The following is a 25,190-nucleotide window of genomic DNA, read 5'->3' as shown; positions in this document are numbered from 1 at the left end:
TTCCTCCAGGTGAAACCTACTATATTTCTCCTCTAGATGTGTGTGACCCTGATCCCATCTGTGGTTTTGGTAGTCAGAGACCTGTATTCAGAGACAGAAGGGCAGCCCCAACAGATGTAGACACTGACATAGCCTTCATCATGGATAGCTCGGAGTCCACCACCCCTCTGCAGTTCAACGAGATGAAGAAATACATTTCCCACCTCATAAGTAACCTGGAAATCAGCTCTGAGCCAAGAGTATCTCAGCACCATGCAAGAGTGGCAGTTCTCCAGCAAGCTCCTTATGAATATGAAACCAACTCAAGTTTCCCACCAGTAAAAACTGAGTTTTCACTAACTGATTATGGATCCAAAGAGAAGATCATTAATTACCTTCACAACCAAATGACCCAGCTCCATGGCACGAGGGCTATAGGAAGTGCAATTAAACACACAATGGCTCATATTTTTGAAAGTGCACCAAACCCTCGGGATCTAAAAGTCATGGTTCTGATGATGACCGGAAAAGTTAATAAACAAGAACTTGAAAACCTGCAGAAGGTTGTTACAGATGCAAAATGCAAAGGGTACTTCTTTGTTGTCTTGGGCATTGGCAGGAAAGTGAATGCCAAGAATATCTATAGCCTAGCTAGTGAACCAAATGATGTGTTCTTCAAATTGGTCGATAAACCAGGTGAGCTTCATGAAGAGCCCTTACTACGCTTTGGGAGACTGCTGCCGTCTTTTATCAGAAGTAAGTATAATATCCTGCAGCCAAAGTATTATGGAAGGGGCAACATATGACCTCAGAGGGGTTAATCTGTTGGTCTACTTGACTGTTGGTTGTGTGGGCTTTAGCCTGACCACCTCTTTGGGCAGTGGAGCCCGCTAAAGTTAGTCTTTTTTTAGATGTTCTGTACTATTTGGTCTGTTTGTTGCTGCTCTTAAGTCTACCTAGTTGAATATGTCTGGGTTTTGGTCACTTTGCCCTCCCCAGGCTATCCCATACAGTCTATTGGTCTGCCAAGTAGAGTTTGCACTTCTGTCTGGTTTGACTTGGTCTCTATGGGATCACCTGTGAGATCTGACCTAATCCTGCCTGGCTTGCTGGTCACATCTGCAACATGTCCCATAGGGTCTGGTCCTGCTGGGGCTTTCGGCCCAGCAGCCTGCTAGCACTGCCCCCGAGCTCCCTGAACACCCAGCAAATCTTTCTTCCCAGCTTCATCATAAACATCATGTCTAGCAGGCATTTGGACGGCTTGGGCTGAGATCTGGAGTTACTGTGTGCAGATTTAAGGACCAGATGAACAGGATTCTTTGTTCAGGGATAAATAATACTGCTGTGTTTGGGATGTGCAGATGTGCCCTGAAAATTTGCATCTCAGCTTAGCTAGAGACCACAGGCTGGATCTCCAGCTACAGCCAGCTGCCAGAGATCCTAAACAGACCTGGCCAGCAAGCACAAGAAATAGGTCTTTTCTAGGAAAGCGAGGTATATCAAAAAAGTCCTGAAAATCAGTCTACTGGTCTAATAAACCACTGATTCAGGAATATCTTGCACTAAACAGGAAGCAAACATGCGCACATTTTTCCCTGGGAATAGATGCTTAGGTTTTCTCAGTTTGTTTTTTCCATTTACTGCTTGCAGGGGTCCTGGAAACTTCTAACGCTTGAAAAAATATTAACTGTGTGGTTGGAAGTGCCTTGTTATAAGAAAGCTGTTTACATGTGACAGACTAAGACACACAGCCCTCTAGTATCTTGTAGTTACTGCTCTCATGTTTGTAAACTGGAATAACAAATCTCCCAGCCCAGGATGCTGCAGTAACCACACCAAAAGTCAAGAGATATTCCATAGCTTTTATCAGAGCCAGCAAGAAGAGGGGTTTTTAAATCAACAACAAATATACATAATGTGTTGTTGGCAGGTAACCACCATCCACAACACCACTGTTTAATGCCAGGTTCTCTCTGTCTGTAGGCGACTTTGCTTTCTACCTGTCTCCAGAGATAAGGAAACAGTGCGAGGGGCTCCAGAGTGATCAGCAAGCCAAGAGACAGAGCCCTGGGCATGCTGGGCATAAAGTAGTGTAAGTAGTGGCTTGTCTGCGAAAGAATGAGCTTTGCTAACAGCCTGTCCGGGGGGGAAAGCCTTCACTTCCCAGTCTCTGTTTGGAAAAAGAGACTTCAATGCTAACCATCAGGATTATCAGCATTTTACTAGTTCTTTTAGTGCTGTGTCAAAAGAGCAATGGATATATCTACTAGAGAAGGGTAGACAAGTACACATAATTTTAAATTTGGGTTAAACTTCATATTTATATACATATAAAGGATATGAAGGAGGTATATGCTACTGTCATCATGCACGTCAGGAATTCCAGAAATTACTATAAATTTGGGGTTTTCCACTCAACAAACTATTTTCAGAGGCTGGGCTGCCCTGGACTATCTGATATCCAGGATCCATCATAGAATATATACTAGTATTTTCTGAACAGAAGTGAAAGCTTGTGTCACCGGTTCTCACTCATTGCTGGCACAGAGCTGTCCTGGCTTTAGAAGGTTAAACCCCCTGAAATCAGGCACACTACAGAGCTGCCTACCGAATTCACCCTTCTGTGTGTAAAGTTGGTGTATAGACAGACTTGTGCCCCAAGGGATAGGCAGTGCTCTGCAGCACTTTTCACTGCTTGGCTGTGGGCCTTTCTAAAACTGATAAAGACTATTGACCTTGGGGTGGAGGGTGGTTCTTGCTGACGGTTGCTATGTCGACTCCTCTCCACTTCCCAAATTCTGCTTATATGGGGGGAAAAAAAGCCACATCAGCTGCTTTTGCTTTGACAGGTACGCAGCACCCAATGTGACCATAAGCCGGACCCTTGGTGCCAGCACCACAGTCAGTGCGAGCATCAAGCCTGTTGCGAGCACCAACACCCGTGCCAGAACCACCACAGCCAGCACCACAGCCCAGACCAGAGCCACTGGACAGACCACAGCCAGCACCACTGTCCAGCTGAACACCACCACGCAGAGCGCAGCAAGCACCGCTACCCACACCAAAGCCACCGGCCGCACCACCACGAGCACCACAGCCACCGCGGCAGGTGGCAGGAGGAGACAAGGCAGTACGTGAAAGGCTCTCCCCACGCGAGCAGCACATCTCGCTTGTCTGTACAGCAGCGGGTTGTGGCTTTTCTTCCTCCCTGAGAGGATTATTCCTATGGGAAATGTCACCAAAATGCTAAATTTCATGCTTGCAGAAACAAGTTTTTAGGTGCAAAACTGGAAATCTGCATGGTTAAGGCTTTGTCAACTTGAATTGAGAAATTTGTGCAAAACTGGGTGGGGGACAGGCTGCCTTTAGGCAAAACACAAGCAGGATGTCTAAACACGGGACAATTCATCCTCTGCTGCCTAGCTCAGTAGCACAGCGACAGAGCACTTCTCTTTGTAGTGTGGCCCGTTTGCTTTCTGTGTTTTCCTCGTAGCATTACCCCTTGGCTAAGTTTTGCTATTTATGGTGTTTCATACAACGGCATTGTTTGAATTCTCCATCAGCTAATATAAATGGTTAGTTGATCACTGAATCAGTGTAGAGACCTATTTGGGAATGCTGAAGTTCCTTCATGTGAGTACAGTTCATGTAAAGGAGTTTTCCCATGTGTTTTTGCAAGGGGGTGCAGGCAGCTCTGCACTAGCTGAACAAGTAACAAAGAACATGTGTCAAAACACAGGGATGCTTAACCAGTCAATGAATGCATGTCCCCATATAAATAATAAATAAAAAGCAATAAATAAAAGCAAGGAGCTTTCGCAAGGTTAGTGTTTTCATCAGCTTGCAGGGAACAAACATTTCTGGGTGCTTCTTGCTCCACTGTTGCTTCCAAGCAGCACTTATAAAGGTCTCATCCAATACTCTGCCATAGCAGGAAAACCTTTCCCTAATAGCTTCTTTGACCTGTTCAATCTTAAGCAGGCTTTTCTTGAAGATCTTTAGCAGCTCAGTGAATCCATTGCACCCTAGAGAAGGATCTGACTGGACACGTTCACAGTTGTTGGGAAAGTTGTGCTGGGAATTGCATTTCAAGCTGTGTAAATCTCATTTAAAAAATTATTAAAAAATAAGTAAACCACTGGTTTAATCATCTAGGCTATGAAAAAAAGCCGCCCTGCAGTGTGCTGGCTTGGGCATCTAAGATAACAAAGTTACAACCCGGTTTGCACATGCCACAACTGGCTGCAGATAAATTTATTTGCTGTGGACTGGGAAGGAGATCCTGCAGCACTGAGACACTTTTTCCTTGAGACCTTTCCTCTTCAAGTCTTTGTTTAGCGTTTCTTCTGATTTTGCATTGCAGCCAAGACCCACGACATCCAGATCACAGATGTCACCGAGAACAGTGCCAGGCTGCGCTGGGCCAGCCCTGAGCCACACAACGGCTACACTTTTGATATCACCGTCACCTTAGCACATGACCACTCTCTCGTGCAGAAGCAAAACCTGACTGGCACTGAGCATGTCATCCGAGGACTCAGAAGCGGACAGAAATACCTTGTTGTCATTACCGGCTACCAGAAATCCCAACCTAAAGTAACCTACACAGGGACATTCAGCACAAGTAAGTACCTCTTAAGGAAAACACACAAACATTTATTTTTTCATAAAATGGACACAAAAAAAATGGGGAAAAAACCATGTAAGGGACAGGGAATCAGTTGATGCCAACGATCCCAGCCCTGGCAATGCTCAGTTGTGTCACTGGAATTCTGGCATCCTCCAGTCCAGCAGCAGGACCCTGTTATGAAACGCTGTGAATGCGTTTCTTTGGCAAATGCAAGTTGACACTTCAGTGGTGCTAAATTGACACAGATTGTGGGAGAATTAAAGCCAGTCCCAGAGGGGCGATTGTCTTATTGTGCATGCAGGAGGCTTTGCACAATGGGTCTTGGTGGGGTCCAGTCGGCATTGCTGTAATTAATAATAAGAGTCAAACTGGGTTAATACAGAATAAATTCAGTCCAGCCTGACTGCAAAATAAGCAAGAAAATCTTCTTCTCCAATCGCCATTCCCATAGCCACCTATCTGCTTCGCATACTATATTATCCCCAAAAAACCCCACAAAGAGGAGATTAAATGAAGGGTTTAGTCCTTTGGGGATCCAAGCTACATGTGTACAGAGCACATAAAAACCTCACCAAACCCTTTGGCATGGCCAAAAGTTGCTATGTAAGACACAGCCAATTTTTTTTATATATATATAGTTTGGCATAGAGGTGACTTGGCTTGGTGGTGTGGAGAAGTTTGCGCTGGTCCTGCCAGTGCTGCATTTGGCTTCTTCTGGCACTTCAGAGCCAATTTCAGTGCCCATGGAGAGCCTTTCTACTGGCTTCAGTGGTTTTGGATTAGGTCTGAAGTCTCTTACCTTCACAAGCAATAAACATGCCCACAAAAATGTTGAGAAAAGACATCAATGTGTAGAAGAAACATTTGCATGTGCTGACTTGGAGCTCTTGATGCACAGGGAAGCTGCATTTCACATAGAGAAAATCTCAAATGGAAACGAATTGGGTAGGCAGTGGTGACACCACATTTGCTCACAGGCTGTGACCTGGACAGTAGGAAGGACTGTCCCTCTTACCCACACCCATGCCCTCCACCAGAGAAAAGCAAATCCAACCCTTCCTGTGGCTGCAGCCCCCTCCAGCCCCACGGAGAATGAGCCACAGGTTGCCCTGGGAAGGGGCGTGATGCCATAGGGTGCAGTCGTGTAGAGCATGATGCAACATGAACCATGTTCTCTTTTCCATCACAAGGGTTTTCTTCCCCCAGTGACAATTCTCAACAACTTAGTTCCTAGAGGGATGTGAGGCCTTGATGGGAGGAGTGTGGTCAAGGAGAGGCATGCAATGCATGGACAGTCCTTGAGGGCTGCAGGGGAACAAGAGAAAATCCATCATGGACTATTTGGTCCCCTGTGGGATGCCATTTTTTTCCCTGCCATCTTTAAGGCCAGAGGAGCAAAGCTAAACTGGTGAGAGAGAGGCCATATCCAGCTCCTTTGGCCCTGCCCAGTTGCATGCTGTGGGGTGAGTGGAGGCCATCTAAAGCAGTTGCATGGGGCCCTGAAGATGCTCCTTTGCAGTCACCCCTGAGGATAAGCCCGACCACACAGCAGAGCCGCTGGCTGAGGAGAGCAAGGCAAACTCGTCCCTGTGCGGCTGGGTGGTTGTCGATTACTCATCCTGTCAGCTGCCTCCAATAAACATTTCTGAAATGTATGTGCTAGGGTAAACAGATCCAGACCTGACTCCCGCGACTTGTGTGGGTCCCCTGTGCTGCAGCTGGGGCCAGTGAGTTTGTTTATGGCTGCACCGAGGGCACTGCTGCGGATCCCCTTCCCCTTGGCTGACCCCTCTGCTTCTTCCCCCCAGAGACTCAGGCACAGCCCAAGGTGTCCCTGGCCAACATGATGCTCAACACCGAGCCGCTGGAAGGGCCCGAGAGTGGTGAGTATGGGTGATGGTGGGAGTGCTGGGCTGGGGGGCTCTGCCAGGACCCCCAGCAAGAGCCTGGCCATTTGCACTGGTCTTACCCTTGCCTGCACCTAAACCCATCCTTTCTCAGAGCCCCACTAGGACCAAAGGATCTGCAAGTCTTTTGCTCTGCAGAGCCAACAGATCATGATGTAGATGACATCCTTGGCCATGCGGGTCTGAGCCCTGTATTGGGGTGTCTGCCCCATGTTGGAGCCAGAGCCCCCTGAAGTTGCTATGATCTTAATGGGAGACTCAAACTGGGTCCTGTTTCCATCGCAAGGATGGGAGGTGAACCAGGGCCTAAGCGCTGGCTGCTCTCCAGGGACAAGCTGTGCCCCATGGCCTCCCCGGCATGTGTACATGCAGGTGTGGATGCAGAACATCACCTGATGCTTGCTCCCTCCCTCTTTCCCCATTTGGGGCAAAGAATAGGTCTTGGCTCCTTGGTTTAACACACAGGTCTCAAGAAGGGCATGACCAACAGCCAGGGACTGCAGAGGAGTTAGTGTCAATCATTTGCATAAATCTGACTAATTGGTAGCCTCTTTCCAGTTTCACCCATCTGCCCATCCCCTGTTTCTCTGTCACCAGTGGTGTATGTAGTGAACTGCTAAATGAGCGAGCTGTCAGCTCCTACTCTGTTGTTAATACTCTTGACCTGTGTTAATAACCCATAATCACTGTAGCTGTTAATACATCATCTCATTGCTTTTGTTGACATCAAGCTCATTATATCAGCACTATTACACTCCGTTGTACTGTAAGTGCTAGACTGCAACCCTTCCTCCAAGGGGCTGGAAGGGCTATCAGCCTTCATAAAGCAGCACAGGCACAGCCCTGTCACAGGCACCAGCTATGGATCTGGCATCCAGAACTCATCCCTGAATCTTCACTCTCATGTTTTTCTTCAAGCATTTTGCTTGCACTGTCATTCATTTTCTTCCTGAGGTGGTCTGAGAGCATGTGGGAGATACTGCTGCTCAGTGCGTTCAGCCAACAAGAGTTGCAAAGCTGCTGTTGGGGTCTGGCTCCTCGCGTTGAAAGGGATGAGCATGGACCTCATGCCTGGCTGGTGGTACCACCGGAGCTTGCGGCAGCGGAGGGGCTGAGGGCTTGCGCCTGGCAGGGACCATCTAATTTCTGCCTTGCTGCATGTCCCATCATCACACCCTTCCTATGTGTTCCCACTCATTGGGTCCCTCTCCCTGGCTCTGACATCCCCTTTGAAGCCTTCACTTGGCTTGCCCCCACCAGGTGACACGCACCCCCATGGCTTTGTTTAACCCATTCTGTGCCAGCCCTTTGGAAACAAGGTCTGTAGGTCTGCCCGAAGGAAAATGGATGTGCTGTGTGCTCCCTCTGTGCTTCAATGCAGACCTCGCAATCTCAACTCCTCTTGTTGACCCACTTGCAGCAAACGCCTCTGCCCGAGGATTTATGGCAGCCAGCAGTGTGGGGGAAACATTCCCCGAGGATGCTAATCTAAAGTTTTTCAACAGGCTAAGGACATTAAACAGGGCAGGAGATTTGGGATGGGTTGTGTAGCTGAGTCTTTTCTAGTTCTCTGTGCAACGGGAGAGCCCCATGCATAAATCTTCCGACAAACCTCAGAGGAAGCCCCAAATTCTGCCCTCCTTATATAGGCAAAGCAGCTCCTAGCATGGATGGCCTATCTTTGCTAATAAAAACTCTGGGATTTGGACCTAAATTATCATTTCTGGGCAGGAAAGGAACATATGTTTAAATCCTCATCAAGCCTTGAAGTCTACCAGGTGCAACCTGCCTTTAGAGATAAAATAAACACACTTAAGGATTCAAAGTTACTGCCAAGACAAACAGCTTTGAAAATAGATGGGGGAAGTTGTATGAGGGCCCAATCCTGTGTGCACCAGTGGAGAGTAAAGGGCTCCCACCACCTTGGTCCAGGGACTTTGGGCTTGGATGTGCAACGAAATTAAGAGCAGGGAGAGGCAGGCTGGAGGCTGGGGAAGGTTTGCATTTAGCAAAAGAAATCACACAACAAGGAAATGCCACTAGTCCTGTACCGGGCTTTTTTGCTTTTTTTCTTTTCAACCTCTTTGCTTTTTCAGCTTTTTAACCCTTTCAGAGTCACTTAACCTTTGCACCTTTTGACATGCAGATTGGCCAGACCCTTGCTTGCTGGACTTTGACATGGGCATGCAGTGCAAGGACTATCAGATTGTGTGGTTCTTTGACTACAAAAACAAGATCTGCAGCCAGGGTTGGTATGGTGGCTGTGGTGGTAATGCCAATAGATTTGAGGCCGAAGCTGAGTGCATTAGCAAATGCTTAAAACCATGTAAGTACCATGCGGGGATTAATCCTTTTGCATTTTATCATATTGTCAAATAATGTTTGGATTGGAGAGAAAACGTTGTTTAAAATCCAAACCCACGCACTTTCTCCTCCAGCAGCAGCTGAGAAAGCCATGCAGCAGCCACCCCTTGAGAAAAGATTGTCATCAGGTAACCCCCCCGCCCCCCCCCCCCCCCAAAAAAAAATCACAAACCAAAGCAAATCCATTATTTCACCTTCACCATTTCATAGCATGCATCCAAGCTTGTCCAATACAAGATCACCAGTAGTATAGACTTGGTTTTCATTTACCCCTTGACATGACCATGCCCTACCATCTGCTTTGCATGAACAAATCACCTTGCATGCATGTTGTCACACCAAGACATGTTGTGTTTGCACGACCTGAGTGCAAACCACAGCTATATAGCAAAATCAGGCACTGGATTTCATGAGAAGCATGGGGTTGCTGAACTGGAGCGTGGCATGGTCCCAGAGCAATTTCTGTCATCACTGCATGACTAGCAATGCCACCATTCAGTAGCGTGCCTTTGCTGAGATGCAAAGAACTTCAAACATTTCACTGCCTGTAACCAAACGCTTGATGGAAAATTACTCTGTGGGGCCTGGGTCTTGTGTGCAGATATTTTCCTTTTGCACCAAAAGATAAAAATCAAAGTTGAGGGAGGAGCCCACAAGAAAATGGCAATGACCTCCTCTCCTCAAGGAGTTTCTGAGATTAAGGGGTTGTGTTTGCAAACCTCTTTAAGACCTGGGAAGGAAGTAGAGACTTGCAGTCACCTGTTTTGGTTCAGCGAGGGGTTGGGATGGGAACCTGACCCCAGAAAAGCCTTGCTGTCATAGCAGCTTCCCCATTCTAGTGGTGTTTCAAGGCCCTTTGCAGAGACGGGAGGGAAACCTAGGAGTGAGGCAAGCTCTGGTACCTAATGGCAGGGCTTTAATCCTCGTAGGGGCATGACAGGGTTTGAAAAGTCAAACTAAGGTCTGTCCTCCCCCCCACCAATTTGATTTTCTTAGGTGTATTTTAGGGTCCCCAAATCAGACTTGAGAATTTTTGTCAAAATTGTTAGTGCGGCCTGAGTCCAGCTGTGGGTGCCCCTGCAGAAACATGCAGGCAAGTGAGAAGGGGGCCACCACCAGCCATGGAGATGCCTGGGGTGGCAGCTGCTTGCAAAAGCAGATTGCCAGGTGCTTCTGGGCTGCAAATGGGCATCATGGACAAAGGTCCATTGATTGCAGTTTGAGGACTTTTCAGCCAGAGGAAGCAGCATATGGCTTGTGCAGAAACCTGTACGTTCAATCTAGAGCAGAATTTCATCCTCACAGAGCAGGGAAGCTTCTGTGATGTGTTTTTCTCCAGAGGGTGCATGTTTCTGCTGGTCCCATCCCACAGGCCAGCCCCTTCTGATCATCATCACATGCCCTGATGATGTTTCCAGCAACTGTTGTTCAGGATAAAGTGATATTTCATGAACTTGGCGCCATTCTGCCCTGGGCAGATAGTCAAGAAAAGCAACTGAGGGGCCCTGGAGGGATGCTCACATCTCTGCCTGCCCCGCGCTATTCACCACTTTATTCTCTTTTCATTTTCTGCAAAACCAGAGCTTGAATCCACCATGGAAAAAGAAACACAGGAGCTCATGTGCAGCTCAGCTTTTAAGATGCTGGGTGTTGGGTCAGGCTCTCGGTTTAGCCTACACCAGGTACCGGAGACAGGTGCAACACTGAGAAATGAGCTGCTCTCCCAAACATTAGGGCTCTTTGGGTGCAAAAACATGCACCAGACCCACCTCCCATTTGAAGCCTTTTAAATGCTGTGGTAACCTTTAATTATTGAATTTTTAGATATAGATTTTTTTATTATTATTTTTTTACCATGACAAAATTAACTGTAAGTGCAACTGAGGAGCCCAGACACATTTTCTCCATGGGATGAATTAAAACCCTGGCTTATGGTGGCTGTCCCTATCTTTTGGACCAGCCAGAGCCAGCCACACCTTAAAACACATTTTAGCCCCCTAGTTCTTGCTCTCCATCAATTCTTTCAAATTTTTGGATAAGCTTTTGTTTCATTTATTGTGTTTTGGGCTTGGGATTTTTGGTAGTGGGGGAGGTTTGGGTTAAAATGCCATCCAGTGGTTCAGCCAGAGGAGTTACAAGATGGTGTTTGATGGTGCTCTGAAACTGAAGAGTGGCACAAGTTCACACAGTGTGAATATTAGGGCAGGAGAACTGAAGATTACAATACAAGTGAATTTTCAGCATTTTTCCTGAAGCCAGATCTGCCTCTAATGTGCTGGTTGAATTTCCCTGTGCATCTGCTGATCCTGAAGGCTGCTTCCTCTCAAAGGGGATGAAGGGGGGTGAAAGCTGGACTGCCTGGATGCCATGCCACAGAGAAAAATTGTATTATACGTCCCATCAGCTGAATGTTTTGATTACTGGTTGGGTTCCCGAAAGGGTGTGCAGGGTTTCGGGTAGAGTCATTCTTGTATTCACATCTGCTGGTTTTCAGTGTTTTGGAAGGCAGGGAAGAAGGGAGATGGACTTTGGAAAAAAAAAAAAAAAAGTCTGAATATAAAAAGGCAAAGAGCCTGCCAAAGGCATGGGGAAGCTTTTGCTGTAGGAGCCCAAAAGCAAAGCTGAATTGGACAGTCTATATTGATTTCAAATTCCAAGGAAAAATGGAGATTAAAAAAGAAATCCTGCTTCAAAAAGCTGCATTTAGAACAGGACAATGGGCAGAAGCGTCCCTTCAGACATGTCTCCTCTCTCAGAAAGGACATAATCCCAGCTCCTCCCATCTAAACAGTAAACCCACTGCTCAAACAAACCACCCAATCTCCGCCATGACCGCAGCACGGACCACTTGAGTCTGACCCCTTCGACAACAGCGCTGTTCTGGCAGCAATCCGTTCAGTTGCTCACAGCACAGAGGGACTCCTGCTTGCAGAAGAAGAGGGAAAAATGCAACTAAAATGAGTGGGCAGAAAGGGTTTAGATGTTTGGCAGGGTCTACCCAGAAGCATACCTGTGGCTGGGCTGCAAGGTCCCTGACACTGGTCTGGGCATTTCCGTGTCCTTCCCGGGAGCACCCCGGCCTCGCTGCAGCGTTCCTGGGCTCTGGGAAGCTGCCAGCACCAGCCGCAATGTCCTTTAAAGTAAACCAGTTGCCAGGGCTTTCTTATTGCCTACGGTCCATTGCCAGACCTACTTTCTAGTTGGGATTTCAGGGATAATCTTCTGCGCCTTTCTTCCTGTGAAAACTTTCGAAGGGTTTAGTATGCTTTTGCTGTCATTAAGCCCCAAAGAAACTCGCTGGTAAATGCACCTTTTTATATATTCATCGTATATCTGTATACTCTTTCCTATTTGTGGGTATGTTGGAGCTCTGTTTCTGGTGGGACAGAGGCCTGGTAAGATCTCTCAGCCCCTTGCAACTAGTGGCTGATTGCTTTTTCTTATTGTTGGGACAAGCAGAATCACAGGAAAGTGCATATAAAATTATTTTTTACCAGCACTGAGCTCATGATCTCACAAAATCCTGCCTTCATGTGAGCAATCCGAGGATCACAGCTAGTTCAGGCACCTTTGCTGTTAGCAGAGAGCTATTTCTGGGGGCCCTGTGTGATTTGGAAGGGGGCTACAGAAGGCTTGGGGCTGTTAACCACAATTTCAGACAGGTCTGTTAAGTAGCTTGATTTCTGGCACCTAGTTTACAAAAGGCATGATCCTAAGACAAGATTATCAGAAGATAACTTCAAGACCTGAATTTCCCCAGCAGTCATTGCTGTTGTACTCCATACCCATTGATTTAGCTTTGCTTCTGGAAAAAAAAAGAAGGTAAAGGACCTTTTTGTTCTTAATTCGAAAAGGGGTCCTGATTGCAAATACCCCTCTAGTAAGAGGAATTCCACACTTTGCCTGTCTGACTCCCCCTCATCCCAATTCATTTTTTGGTGCTGGCTGTTATACTGATTTACTTGTTTGACTGATGACTTATGATTTTTACTCATGCCCAAGGCTGGACAGCAAGAGCTTGAAGGCATACCACTAGTAAGGGACAGCGATGAGTGTGATACCAGAAATTTTTGGGATCTGCCTGACTCAGGGCTATGAAAACAAGGCTTTTCCAGGACAAACCGTGATGGCTGATGGTTATGCCATACTGAGCAGAGGTGGCACGAGCTGCTTCTGCATCCCTGTGTGCAAGGGATGCCTTGTTTGTGACTTCATGGTAAATTAGTGGCTAATATCAGAGTCTTTTATTTTCTTTTTTAAAATCTATTTGGCAATTTCATTTTAACACATCCAAGTACTGTGTTATTTTTTTCCTTGCTTACTCAGCAAGGGATGCAGAATGTCACGGGCCAGTATGTAGTAGGTCCAGGAGCATCTTCAGATAGAAGACCTCTCTTTTTGAGGGAAGACAGTATTTTTAATGGGAAAATGATGGTGCCAATACTTTTCCCTTGCAGCCTAGCCAGTCCTCTCCCAGTTCTGAGACCTGCCAACTCATTTCCTGCAAATCCAGGGGATCTGCAGACAACTGCTGCTGTGCAGCACTCTTCCTTTATCTCAGCATCACACCATGAATGCGTGACAGCAAAATGGCTGAGGGCTTGTGGCTCAGGGCTGGTGACCTCCAAACAAAGACCTTCTCTTTGCAAACTAAGAGATGGGATTTAGTCACAGGAGGTGTGCAAAGTCTATGCTGTGGTTGCCCTTTCCAAGCTTGCATGCTAGCCCTTCTTGCAGGCATTTCTCTGCCATACAAATACATTCAGAGAGGCTGTGTTTCACCCAGGAGTGCTATTGCTGACTCTTCTTGCTCCTGCTTTTATCTGCAGTCACAGATATCTGCCGGCTGCAAAAAGATGAGGGGACCTGCAGGAACTTTGTGCTGAAATGGTATTACGACCCTGAGACCAAGAGCTGCGCCCGGTTCTGGTATGGCGGCTGCGGAGGCAACGAGAACAGATTTAACACCCAGAAAGAATGTGAAAAAGTTTGCGTCCCTGGTAAGCAGCATACGTGCAGCTGGAGAGGGGGCCAGCCAAGTCCCTGGCATTTCCAGTCCGGTACATGCCTGGGGTGAGCTTGGTTGTTGTGCTCTGAGCTCCAAAGCAAGTCCTGGCAATTAACTCATTTACACTCCCTCAATGTCCTGCATGGCTTTCCATGTGTGGAATAACCTCATTTATTTTTCTCTTTCTCTATGAAACCTTTTCAGGTAACATCAACCCTGGTGTGGTGACAACAATAGGAACATAGAGCCAGCGACCTGTCAACACATACCTCTGAGACAGCCAGGAGCATCAGCTGTTGCCACTTTACCCCTATAGAAGCTAAGGGTATAGACTACCTTGCACTGTACTATTTCATGCTTTTAACTTCCAAGCAAACCTTGAAGAAAGTGTTTTGCTGCATGACCTACCAATATGGTGCTAAACTGTTTGTGGACTGAGTGCTACATGTGTCCGGGTTATATTGTATAGCTTCAACATTACCAAATATTTACCTAATTGCAGATTGTTATTGTCTCTGAACACGTCTCTAAATTACCCTTTCTTTCTGATTCTGGCATCCTGCCTATCTAAGGCACTGTAAAAATGAGACAAACCCCGCCCCCCCCCCCCCCCCAATAATTTCACTGCAACTGTTACATGCTTGCTTTTATTGTTCTCATAACTGAGCATAACTTTACAGGGGAAGCCTTCATGTAAGAGACTAGCTACTTCTGATAAACAAGCGGTTCAATTTTTCATTCTTCCTTTTTTTTTTTTTTTTTTCCTCTTTTTGCTGGATTAGATTTCAAACTAGATCTCTTGTATGCATTTGTAACATACATGGCCAACCGAACTAGCAAGAAAAAGGAAGCAAGGTTTCCAAATGCAAATGCACTGCTGGGACCAAGGCCTCAGTTAAAAAAAAATTAAATTGTGGTGTAGGATGCCTCTGGCATTCTTCTGATGTTATATGTTTTATAAAATACAAAGCAAAGCAATTTGGGAAGGCAGGGTGGTGGGTGGGAGGGGAATTTTATTTTTATTGTGGATTCTGTGTCAGGAAGTCTATACAAAGAACTTTTAAATAAAGTCTAATGGAGGTTTTGAGAAACTTGTGGTTTTGACTTTGTAAAAGACATGGTGGGCATCACTGGAATAATTTTCCAGGGTCTGAAAAGCATTTATTTGGAGGGAAATCCCACTGGCCCTTAAAGGGAGGACGGATGTAGTATGGGTATTCAGGGGGACATCACTGAGGTGCTGCCTGTAACCTGGAATTTTCCAGCTTGGAAAAAGGTAGAAACTGAGATATCTCAGTTGTGGAATCTCCATCCTGGAGGGATTTAAACTTGGCTGGACATGGCCCTGAGCAACCTGGCTTCAGCTGGCCCTGCTTTGAACAGGGTGTTGGACCACAGGCATCTGGAGGTCTCTTCTAACCTGCCTGACTCAATGACCCCATGGGCATTTTTGGGTGTCTCCTCTGCTGTTCACAGCCATGATGATTTTTACCCCAGGGTATTCGTCTCCTTATCTGAGCTCACCCAAGGAAGCCAAAATTCACAGAAAGAATGCACGTTTCCCTGCCCCTCCAAAAAGTCCCCCTAAGAGCATGAAGCAGATGAACTTGATGCCCCCCACGGCACGGGGCAGCTCTGGGCTGTGGGGTTGAGGTCCTAAATTCCCCCAAGCCTCAGTTGTGATCTGCAGGTAGGGGCTGAGAACACCTCCCATGGCCCAGTGGAGGTGCTGAGAAGGAAGACGTGAGCCTTGCAGGCCTACACCATAGAAGAGGCAGCTGAATGCCAAAACCAGAGCAGGCCCACAGGGTTGCATTGGTTAAATCTTGAAAAGGAGACCAAGCCTACAATTTAAGGCTTATCCAGTGTCTTCCTCCATGTGTCAGGGTGGCACTGTCATGAGGAGAAGGCAACCTGGTGCTCACCTGCCCCATACTTTGGGGTGCTACTTTCCAAAGCACTTCAGGTGGGTCTTCAAGGACCATGACATGAGACACTCCACATGTGCCATACATGATGCCTTTGAAAGCAGCCGTCCCAACAGGACAATTTGCCTTCCGTAACACCATTTGCAAGGCTAAATTAAACTGGCCAGGCACCTCAGGTTCCCCATTCAATGCTGCATATGATCCACAGGGGTCAAAAAGGCACATCTTGACTCATCCATTTGCAGATTCCTCGCGGCAAGGGGAGCGAGTAGGGCTGCTCTGGGCTTTGTCCCTGCAGGGATTTACATTTTTAGGTGTCCCAGCTTTTATGCCATTGCTGGCACATGGAGCAGCCCAGCTCCTAAAATTTCCCATCAGTACCAAGCCACTTGTGCAGGACTCGGGGATGGCAGGGACACTGCTCGACTGGGGATGAGCCGAGCCCTGGCAACTGTGCTTGCGAAGCTGCGCTGTTTAGTCGGCACCCTCTCTGAGCACATCACAAGGGCTTCTTTAAAAAAAGGGGGAATGGGTAACTTTTTTTAAAATTTATTATTATAATTGGGCCTTGCAACGGCAGCACCCAGCTGTGGCTGCTCTGGAGGACAGAGCAGCCTGCCCTGCATTTCACCGTACACGGGGGCATCCCCAAGACCCCCTCTTTTGCTCTCAGGGGTATAAAAATTGCAGCTAGGTCAAAGTGACCCGCAAATCACCCTTCCCTCCAGCCTCCCACCCCTCTGCAGCACAGAAGAGGTTTTCCCAATGCCAGTGCCACCTCCATTTCCCAGGAAACCTGCTTCCGATGGGCCGTGCAGCGCTCCAGGATGCGAAGGTGCAGCCCGGGTTTTTACAGTGTGCCAGGGGGAGCAGGCAGCTTGGGAAAGGGGCCCCCCATCCCCTCCTATCCCATCCCATCCCCAGGGCTGCGGGGTGTTGCAGTCGCCTCTCCCAAGCCTTTTAAGGAAGCACGTTACGCCCTGGGCCCCCGGCCAGCAGCCACACAGGGTTACACATGGAAGTCATCTGCAGCTGGGAGCGCATCTGCCAGCGTGGCTGCCGGACCAGACCAGGAGTAAAAATAGCTCAGCCCAGCCCAGCAGAGCCCCAAGCAGCACGCTCCGCTCCTGGCTGCCGATGGTGAGACCCGACATCAGCACCCTGCTGCTCTTGGGGTGGCCTTCACCACCTCCCACCGCCATTTATTAGCACCCCTGTGCTCCAGATCCAGCCAGCACCCCCTCCCCACCCTCCCCCAGTCACCAAGTCCCCCATGTCAGGCGAGAGGGATCCTCCCCTAATGTGTTTTTTCCTGCAGACAAATTAGCTCTGGCTAAACAGTTCCCATCCCCTTGTGAAACCATTTCTTTGTGGCATCCTAAAAGAAACAGAGACACTGTGTTGAACTCAAGATGGATGTGATGGATGTATGTGCTGTAATCCAGAGGACTTAGTCCTTTAAGCAGGACTTCTTATGCAGCTGCATCAAAAATGCCCATCACTTTGCTTTGAAAGGTACAGTGTCGGTCTTCCACCCCTGCCTGAGAGCAAGACATAAAAGCTGGACTCAAGCCTAGCATTTCCCCATAAGCTGAGGTCATGTTGTGAAATAAAAGAGCTTCACTGGAAGAAAAGTCTCCTGGTGAAGACCTGTTCTGGGGTGTAATGCTGTTCAGAAAGTCTCTCCACCTTTCAGCATGAGCCCTGACAAAGTTGCTGGAGGACATGTCCCATGGTTGGGCTGATTCTCTCAAACCCTCAGGCTGTAGCCTGAAAAGGACTTGTGTGCCTGCAAGCCTGCTTTCTTGAGGCACATCAACCTAATAAAAGATACTATCACTCCCTATAAACTGCACATCTCATTGACAGACCACAACAGCTACATCACTCCTACTAATGGCCAAGGTGTCTTGTTTAAAAGTTCAGTGTCAGTGGAGAGGGTAAGCTGAGCTGCTTGCATCTTCTTTTGATAGGCTTGGCCACATGTTTTAGCATAACTCGCCTGCAGGACTCATGCCCTGAGGGACCCTGAAGCGATGCTATGAAGGTCTGAGCCTTGATATAGACAGTACAGGTGGGATATGGTTATCCACATCTGGGCTTAATGTGTCATTTCAGAAACCCTCAGGCACTAGTTACACGATGCAGGTGGGTTCTCCTTAACCTTTGCCATGTCTCCAACCCCATGCAGATATTGTCAACCACCACTGAGCGTCTTGACTTGCAGTAGGGGCTAACATTTAGGTGACCAGGACCCATTCTTAAACAGAGGTGTGGATGCAGGAGGGGATGTAGGACTTTTTGTGTCTTCCTCTGGGCAACCTTACTGTGAAATACTCCATCAGGAGGGTCATTGGTAAAATAAGGGCTGGTGGCTCTGCTGACTGGGACAGAATTAGCATCAGGACTTGACTAAATCCAAGACTCACTTGGACTTATGTGGGTCTCCAAGGCAGGGTCAACCTGACGTACATCAGCCCTGCAAAGGTTTGTCTAACCTGTTCCCAGAAAACTCCAGAGATTTAGAGCAATTCTACAATTGCCCTAAAGGGTGATAGTGGACAGTCTCTGGGACAAGCTATTACATGGCTTTTGCAGTAGCCAGTCTCAAATCTCACTTGCTCTAATTGAGAACCAGAGGGGTTTGGATGAACATGCTGCCCTTGGATGCAAGCGAGCTACGAGTTGGCTGGTGAAAACCACAGGGTTCAACACCAGAGCAGAGACATAACCTTTTATGATACCGATGGTATCATAAAAATGAAGGGTAGGACATGTAGCAGAATTAAGTATTGCAGCCAGACCCTTAAATTTAGGATAGCATCAGCATTTAATGCTTGGTTAGGTTCTCTAAATGCTGTAGCTTTGCATTTAATCATAGTCTTCTTGGGAAACCTTTACAAGGAGAGGCAAAGTGGCTCTGACACATTTTATTAGCCAATATTAAATTTATTACACCAGTAAAAGAAGCCAGTCTAAAAGTTTATGAATGTACACATGTACCTGCCTAGCTCCTTTCAGTTAAAGCAGGTTTTCCAGCAACACCATGCCAAAGCAATGCCCTACACTGCGAGTGTTGACATTGCAAGGTCAAGAGTTTAAGGAAAAGGATGTCCTCCATGCCAGGCGGTCCTGGAAATTAGGACTGTATCCAAGTGCTTCAGCATAGATGCAGATAAACTTGAAGCAGCTGAGCCTGGAGAAAAGGATCTTCAGATAATTGAGACATAAGTAAGTGTGGGCATTTCCTCGGCCATGGATCTTCTGTGTGGCCATCACCCTATGCTTTGTCCCCTCCTGCTTCAGCCTCCTGCTTGTGAGATGGATATAATACATCTCCCAACCCTAAAATCATTAAGCCTCTTGAGTAACAAGGACATGATGAGCTGAGATAAGGGGATTTGGAAGATGCTAGATTTTATAGGTGCTCGTTTTCCTTCTGCCTGTGAGTTACAGCCCCTGCATGCCCATAAGCTCTTTGGGGCAGGGTGGTCACTCCCAGGGAGCAGCATCTCACAGGGAGCTACCTGCAAGCAAGCACCATTCCCACGAGCTGGTATGCCTGCCACCAGGACTGGCATCCCGGATGGCTTTAAATCCCAAGATAATTTTAAACCCATGATAATTTCTCAGCCCAGAGAACCCACCCGCCCAGAGCTCCAGCCCAGCAGCTAGGGACCGCTCACGAAATGGCAGCAGGCAGCTCGCTGGAAGCGCAGCCTTTCCGAAAGCAAAACCCATGGCTAAATTGGATGTGGCGGGGTAAACAGCCCCAGCAAATAGCTGGGACTGTGCTCCAGCTGCGGGATGATTTACGAGAAGGCAGGAGCGGGTCTTTTCTTTGGTTAAACAGAGCAGATCTGAACCAGATGTCTAACCTTTATCTCGACTGCTGCAGAGACAGAGGAGCAGACAGGGGAGAGAGAAAGACGTTTGAGTTTCCATTAGCTGCTGCTCCACTGTCTTCCAAAGTCAGCTCATAAAGAAAAATGAATACCATCAGCCAGGAAACTTTGCTTTGGTGAACTATATGTTTTGTTTCGACCTTTGCTGCTATAGCGACTGTGCTGAAATAAAAGTGCAGCCGGCTGCGATGACCTCATTGTATTACTCTGTTAAAATCTGATATTATAAAGATATAACCCCAGCAGATGATTGAAGATTTGCACACAGGCATGGCTTTTGCTGTGGTCTCTGGGAAAGCGGGGCTGGGAAGGGCAGGTATAGGGGGAATGAGGGCAGGATGTCAAGGCAGCCACCTTTGGGGATTTTTCCCACCCAGCGAGCAAGACGTGTGGGAGAAACGCAGGCTCTGCCTTGTGTTCCTGGGGAAGGGGCGACTTTTGGCCACCCATGATGACAAGCTTTTGGGAAGGCTGAGCCAAGGAGGGACCACACCATGTGGTTTCACAGACTGGTGCAAGCAATAGGGATTTCCAAATTGAGACCCTTCTAGCTCAGTGCCTAGATGGGCAAGAAAATACCCAAGAAATAGCATCCAGCTTGAACCCCCCCGAAAATTAGCTTCCAAACCTGGGGTGAAAGCACTCCAGTCTGCTGCTAGGAATCTCAGCTGGGATGTGAGAGTCTCAATTTTAGGATATCCTAGTGGGCAAAGGCCAAATAAGCTGTCACTCTTGAAAAAAGGTAGAAATTATTTAAGAGTGTATGCAATTAATATATATGGCTTATAAATGGGATCTGCAAGATTATGAGTGGTCAATGAACTGAAGTGGAACTGATAGGCCTGAAAAAAAATGTTGCTAGGGTCGAAAGACGTAGTTTGTTATTTCTAAAATACTTGTCTAGTTTTCCAGCAGTGATTAATTCTGCAGATGGGGTGGTTGTGTTGGAGGTTAATGAAAAAAAATGAGCATTGCATTAGATTGACTGGAATATTGCAGAGGCCATGACACAGCCTGCTTTGGAAATAACTGGATGGCTGTGGCAGCTCTTCTACAGCATATGTGTTTCAGGCTTCCCTACCCGGCTTGCTGCTGGTTCCCTACTCCGGTCCTTAGAGCATCCTTGTATACACTGACGGTTTAACTGCAGTGCATGTAAATCTCAGATGACAGCATTACCACTTACTGTCTAGCAACTAAAAGTTCAAACTAGTGCCATTTGGAAAGGAAAGTTAAATACACTCACTCACTGCTCACACTTTTTTCTCCAGAAATCTGGCAATTTTTGTGGCAAGAACAGTTTTCTAAGTAAGTAAAAGATTATCAATGGTTTAAAAGAGGTTTGCAGGAGGAGGATTAAGTACAGCAAGCCTGACATTTCCCATTAAACCAGAGCGCTGCTGCACTCATGGCATTGCGTTCTGCCTCAGTTCATTTTTTTTAAGGCTGCCAGAAACAAGAAATTATTTTGGAAAAGCCAGCGAGCTAGACCGCCCGCTCCTGCCCTGGGTGCTGGGGTCCCCGCAGGGCTCACCAGGTGAAAAGCCCAGCTCCCTGGAATCCTGGGCTGGCGGCGCTCGGAGTTATGCAGGGGTGGATTTTGGACAGACCAGCTGACAGTTTGACATACCGCAAAAAGTTGCCAGATCCTGAAGCCGTTTCCAAAATAACTACTCAAAATCCCCACCAACCCCAGCTGTGTTGTAAGAATGCTTCGTTTTCTCCATGCTTTCTCATCCTCCACCCCTCTTCCTTGGGATGCAGACCACGGGCAAAAGCACTGCAGCTCTGTGTCACCCTCGGTGCCATCCCCACGACGGATGCAGGTGGTCCTAGACTGGCTCCTTACTGAGTTTAGATATTTTATTTAATGCCCTTTCTCCCCCAGGATGGAAGCAGCCATGGGTGAAAGGCAGAAGAGCACCACCAGGAGCAGCCTGGAAGCTGCACTCCTTCACACCTAAAAGCCTGCGGATACAGAGCAAGTTGTAGCTGTCAATCTGGGACTAAAAGCTGCAAACTGTCCAAAGGAAAACCTAAAAATGCAAATGTTACCCTGAAAAACTTCAGCACACAAACCCACAAGGTCTCTGAGAACAGTAACAGCTCATTATATAGTGGTATAACACAGACGAAGCGCAGCTTGAGAATCTCAGAGCTCATGGAAGCTGCATTAGGTGGTATCTGCATACTGCCCGTAATCTTAGGAAATATGTGCTAATTCTCCTAGAAAGGAAAATTTTAATTATCCTCCCAAGGGAGGCTATTTCTTGAAATAGGCCAAGTCAGAGCATCCTCACAATGCAGCCCAGAGCCCCTTTTCACCCACTTCCCAGAAGGACAGGGCGGATTAAGCTGGGTTTAGCAGCCAAGTGCAAAATTCTTATTAGTGCTAGAAAGTATCTGCTGTTTGGAAGAGCTTAATGAGCTCTGAAGAACTTGGTATTAAAGCCAGCTTAATCCTGAAAGTGGGAGGCAAGCAAAGAAGTCAGGCATTGTGCCTGCGTGGACTCAGGGATGGGGTTAACCCCAGATTAAAGAGCCTGATTTCAGGTTTACCTCCCATTTTTAGTGCTTTTTCCCCAATGTGACCAAAGCTGTATCTGACTCATTTTTCTGCCTCCAACATGGGCCAGCCCCAGGTGCTTTGGGAAGGGGTGTGAGGATAGGGAAATGGATGGGGATCCCTTCCACATTGGGCTTGCAGCACCCTGCAGCTTCGGGAACCAGTGCCCATCACTGGCACATCTCCATTTAACAGCCCAGAGGGTGTTTTTGCCCCAGTCAGGTTCCATTCAATAGCTTTTTAAATCTCTCTAAGTTGTCCCTGGTCACTTTGACCTGCTTCATCCGAAGCCCCCAGTTTGAGACCTTAGTTTTGGCCGCAGGCATTTGAGCATTGCTTGATTAGGAAGCAGTGCAGTGAAAACAGCACCTCATTTCCACCCCTCTTCTTCTGCTACTGCAACAGGCAGTTGCTGGAATGCCGCCTCTTTTTTTTCTTTCTTTTTTTCAATTTTATTTTTGGGAATAAAAAGGCATTTTTGTTTGTAGTCCGGAGCCAAACTCATTGCAAAAGAGCAGGCTGTACTCTGGTCAGCCCTGTGCATTGTCCCTACAGCTGTGTTCCATCGTAGGGCCGTCTAATGCTGGTGGTCACGTAAAGATGGGGAGGAGAACATCCCCCTTGCAAATTTTCTTTGATAGCCTGTGCCTGTAAGTGGTAAGCTCAGCTGCCTTCCACAGGGGCTCAAGGATTTACCAAACTAGTGCCGTGCTGATTGCTGGGTTCCCATGTCCCCGGCTCCCCTCCACATAGACGTGGGCTCAAATCTTTTCCCAGACAGGTTTCCCTATGCAGGGGCAGCTTCTGAGTCGTGGCCTCATCTTGACTTGGTTTGCAAAGCCTCCCTCACTACCCTGGGGTGCTGCATGCCCCAAAGCTGCACATCCCACTGAGCAACACCAGGCATGTGAGAGGCTGCATGTGATGAGTTTTCCAGCCTCAGCAGCAGCATGGGAGGAGCTGGCACAAGGGGTGGGGGTGGCAGCAGTGCCTCCTGGGCACTGCCAAAATCTACTACCTCCAAAGAGCTTTCATCACGCCTTTGCTCCCTTGGCATTTTTCAGCCACACATGGAAATCACCTGGATGTTTGGAAGCTGAGGAGAGCATCTCCTGAACAGCAGGGAGCAGCATGCATGGCCAGGGCTGGCTTGAGCTGACCACGCCATGCACGGCAGGGAGAGGTCCAACACCTGTTTGCAAGTCCCCAGCCTGCCAGAAACACAAAAGTAGCTACGAAAACTTGGTGCAGCAGCAAATGCTTGAGTCTACCTGCAGTTCTGGTTTACCATGCAGGTGCAGACTAGAGAGGATGAGTAGAAAGGATTTGTTTCTGCAGAAAAGGCAGCTCCCAAACTGCTGCCTCCTCCTCCCCAGCCCCAGCTCTGTACGTGTCTGTCTGCACCAGAAATCTCAGGAATTTCCACTGCACTGCTCTCAGGAAATCTCTGCATTTTTCACAGACGTGTCTACGAAGGGACACCGATTGCACAAGATGGTCTGAGTCCTGAGGAAGGGAGAGTCCAGAAAAAAAGAAAAAAAGACAAAAGTCCCGAGTAACAACTCTGCTTGGAAAAAGCAGTGAGGAGTTTGAAGTACATCCAGACCACTGCTCTGGAAATCAAGCTGAAAAATCTTGTGACATCAGGCTCTCTCAGGAGGTCGCTGCTATTTCCCAGCTGTAAAGCCCTGGGAATGTCACTAGCAGCCCATGGTGGACTTCAGAAGAGCTGGAAAGATACTGCCAAGTGCCCAAGGAGCGTTTTGCAGTGATCTTCCCATTGAATGCCATCACAAGACTCTGGCAGCACAGTACTGGAGAGCATGAAACACAAATAATTCTCCATCAGTCGTTAATTTGCTCTGAAGGTCCAACACCTGGAAGTTAAACATGTGCTGGACTGGACAGAGAAGGAGAGAGCATCTTCCAGGCCTCCTTCTGGTCATTTCTTTGCTTCTAAGAGCTCCCAGCACCTGGGGACAACAGGGAATTACGTTTCTTACAAGTGTTTTGAAATAGAACCAGAGCAGGTTTGTATTGCACAGGGATGAGGGTAGCGGGCAGGTCATGCAGATGCAGAGCAAGAGATGCAGGAGAGACGGTCTAGTGGAAAGGGGGCTGAGGAGGTGTTTTCTTTGCCTTTTTTATGTACATTTCCTGTGTATCACTACATCTGTGCCTGAGGCAATCCCCCTCTCACTCAAAGGAGTGCAACAGGGATGTTGCAAGAAAACACCTTGGCAAGGAAGCTGGTGACTGTCACTGATCTGAGCACAGGCCACCACACAGCACCCTGCACCACAGTTTCACCCACCTTTGGCCTTGGCCAAGAGCCCCGGTGGGAGCTTTCGCTGCGAGATACAACCAGCACCTCTAGACACCTGATTTCAGGCAAGGCATAAGACTGGTTTAAGAAGGTAAATATTTGCATTTTTTAAAACAAGCATGCACTTTTTCCAAGAAGTGTTGCTGAAAGTTTATGGATATGTTGGAAAGCCACTTGCAAATGGATTGAGATGGTTATCCCAAGGGAGACGGTGCAATCCCAAGTTTGTCACTGATCACATCCCCTAGGAATAACACTCAACTGCCCCATTTTGGAGGTTGGAAACAGGAAAAAAGAAATGTAACATTAAATGTACAAGAGAAGTTTGTCCAGCCTGCTGAGCAGCTGGAGGATGATGGGTACACCACAGACATGAGCAATAGGATGGAAATGAAGGAGAACATTATCAGCCAAGAAAGCAATAAGCATGGACCCCAAAGGGCATCCAGCTTTTATGTTGTACATCATATCCCCCTACAAGCCATTACAGCACTGTCTAATCTCTCTGGCTCCTGTGAGATGCTCTGCACCTCCTATGAACCACTGGGACTCCTCATAGCCCACTCATGTCCCT

At 47.6% G+C, this 25,190-nt stretch overlaps 1 protein-coding gene across 9 annotated transcripts in view; it reads left to right on the top strand.

Moving 5' to 3' along the window:
- COL6A3 (collagen type VI alpha 3 chain) overlaps positions 1–14,982 on the top strand; it is a 63,561-nt gene extending 48,579 nt beyond the window's left edge. For 6 of the 9 annotated variants that reach the window (XM_049802978.1, XM_049802928.1, XM_049802948.1 and 3 more), the window contains 9 exons: positions 37–735; positions 1,966–2,074; positions 2,832–3,112; positions 4,346–4,606; positions 6,421–6,495; positions 8,666–8,845; positions 8,958–9,011; positions 13,713–13,883; positions 14,096–14,982. In XM_049802978.1, the coding sequence (XP_049658935.1) occupies positions 37–735; positions 1,966–2,074; positions 2,832–3,112; positions 4,346–4,606; positions 6,421–6,495; positions 8,666–8,845; positions 8,958–9,011; positions 13,713–13,883; positions 14,096–14,136 (1,871 nt within the window). In that variant the 3' untranslated portion in view covers positions 14,137–14,982. The remainder of the gene's footprint in view (positions 1–36; positions 736–1,965; positions 2,075–2,831; positions 3,113–4,345; positions 4,607–6,420; positions 6,496–8,665; positions 8,846–8,957; positions 9,012–13,712; positions 13,884–14,095) is intronic. The other 3 variants (XM_049802902.1, XM_049802920.1, XM_049802911.1) reach the window with 3 other exon arrangements.
- Positions 14,983–25,190: the final 10,208 nt, after the last annotated feature.

Source organism: Accipiter gentilis, chromosome 1, assembly GCF_929443795.1.
Source record: "Accipiter gentilis chromosome 1, bAccGen1.1, whole genome shotgun sequence".
NCBI lineage: Eukaryota > Metazoa > Chordata > Aves > Accipitriformes > Accipitridae > Astur > Astur gentilis.
The sequence above is the reverse complement of the archived record's forward strand: the minus strand, read 5'-3'. Positions and strand labels throughout refer to the sequence as shown.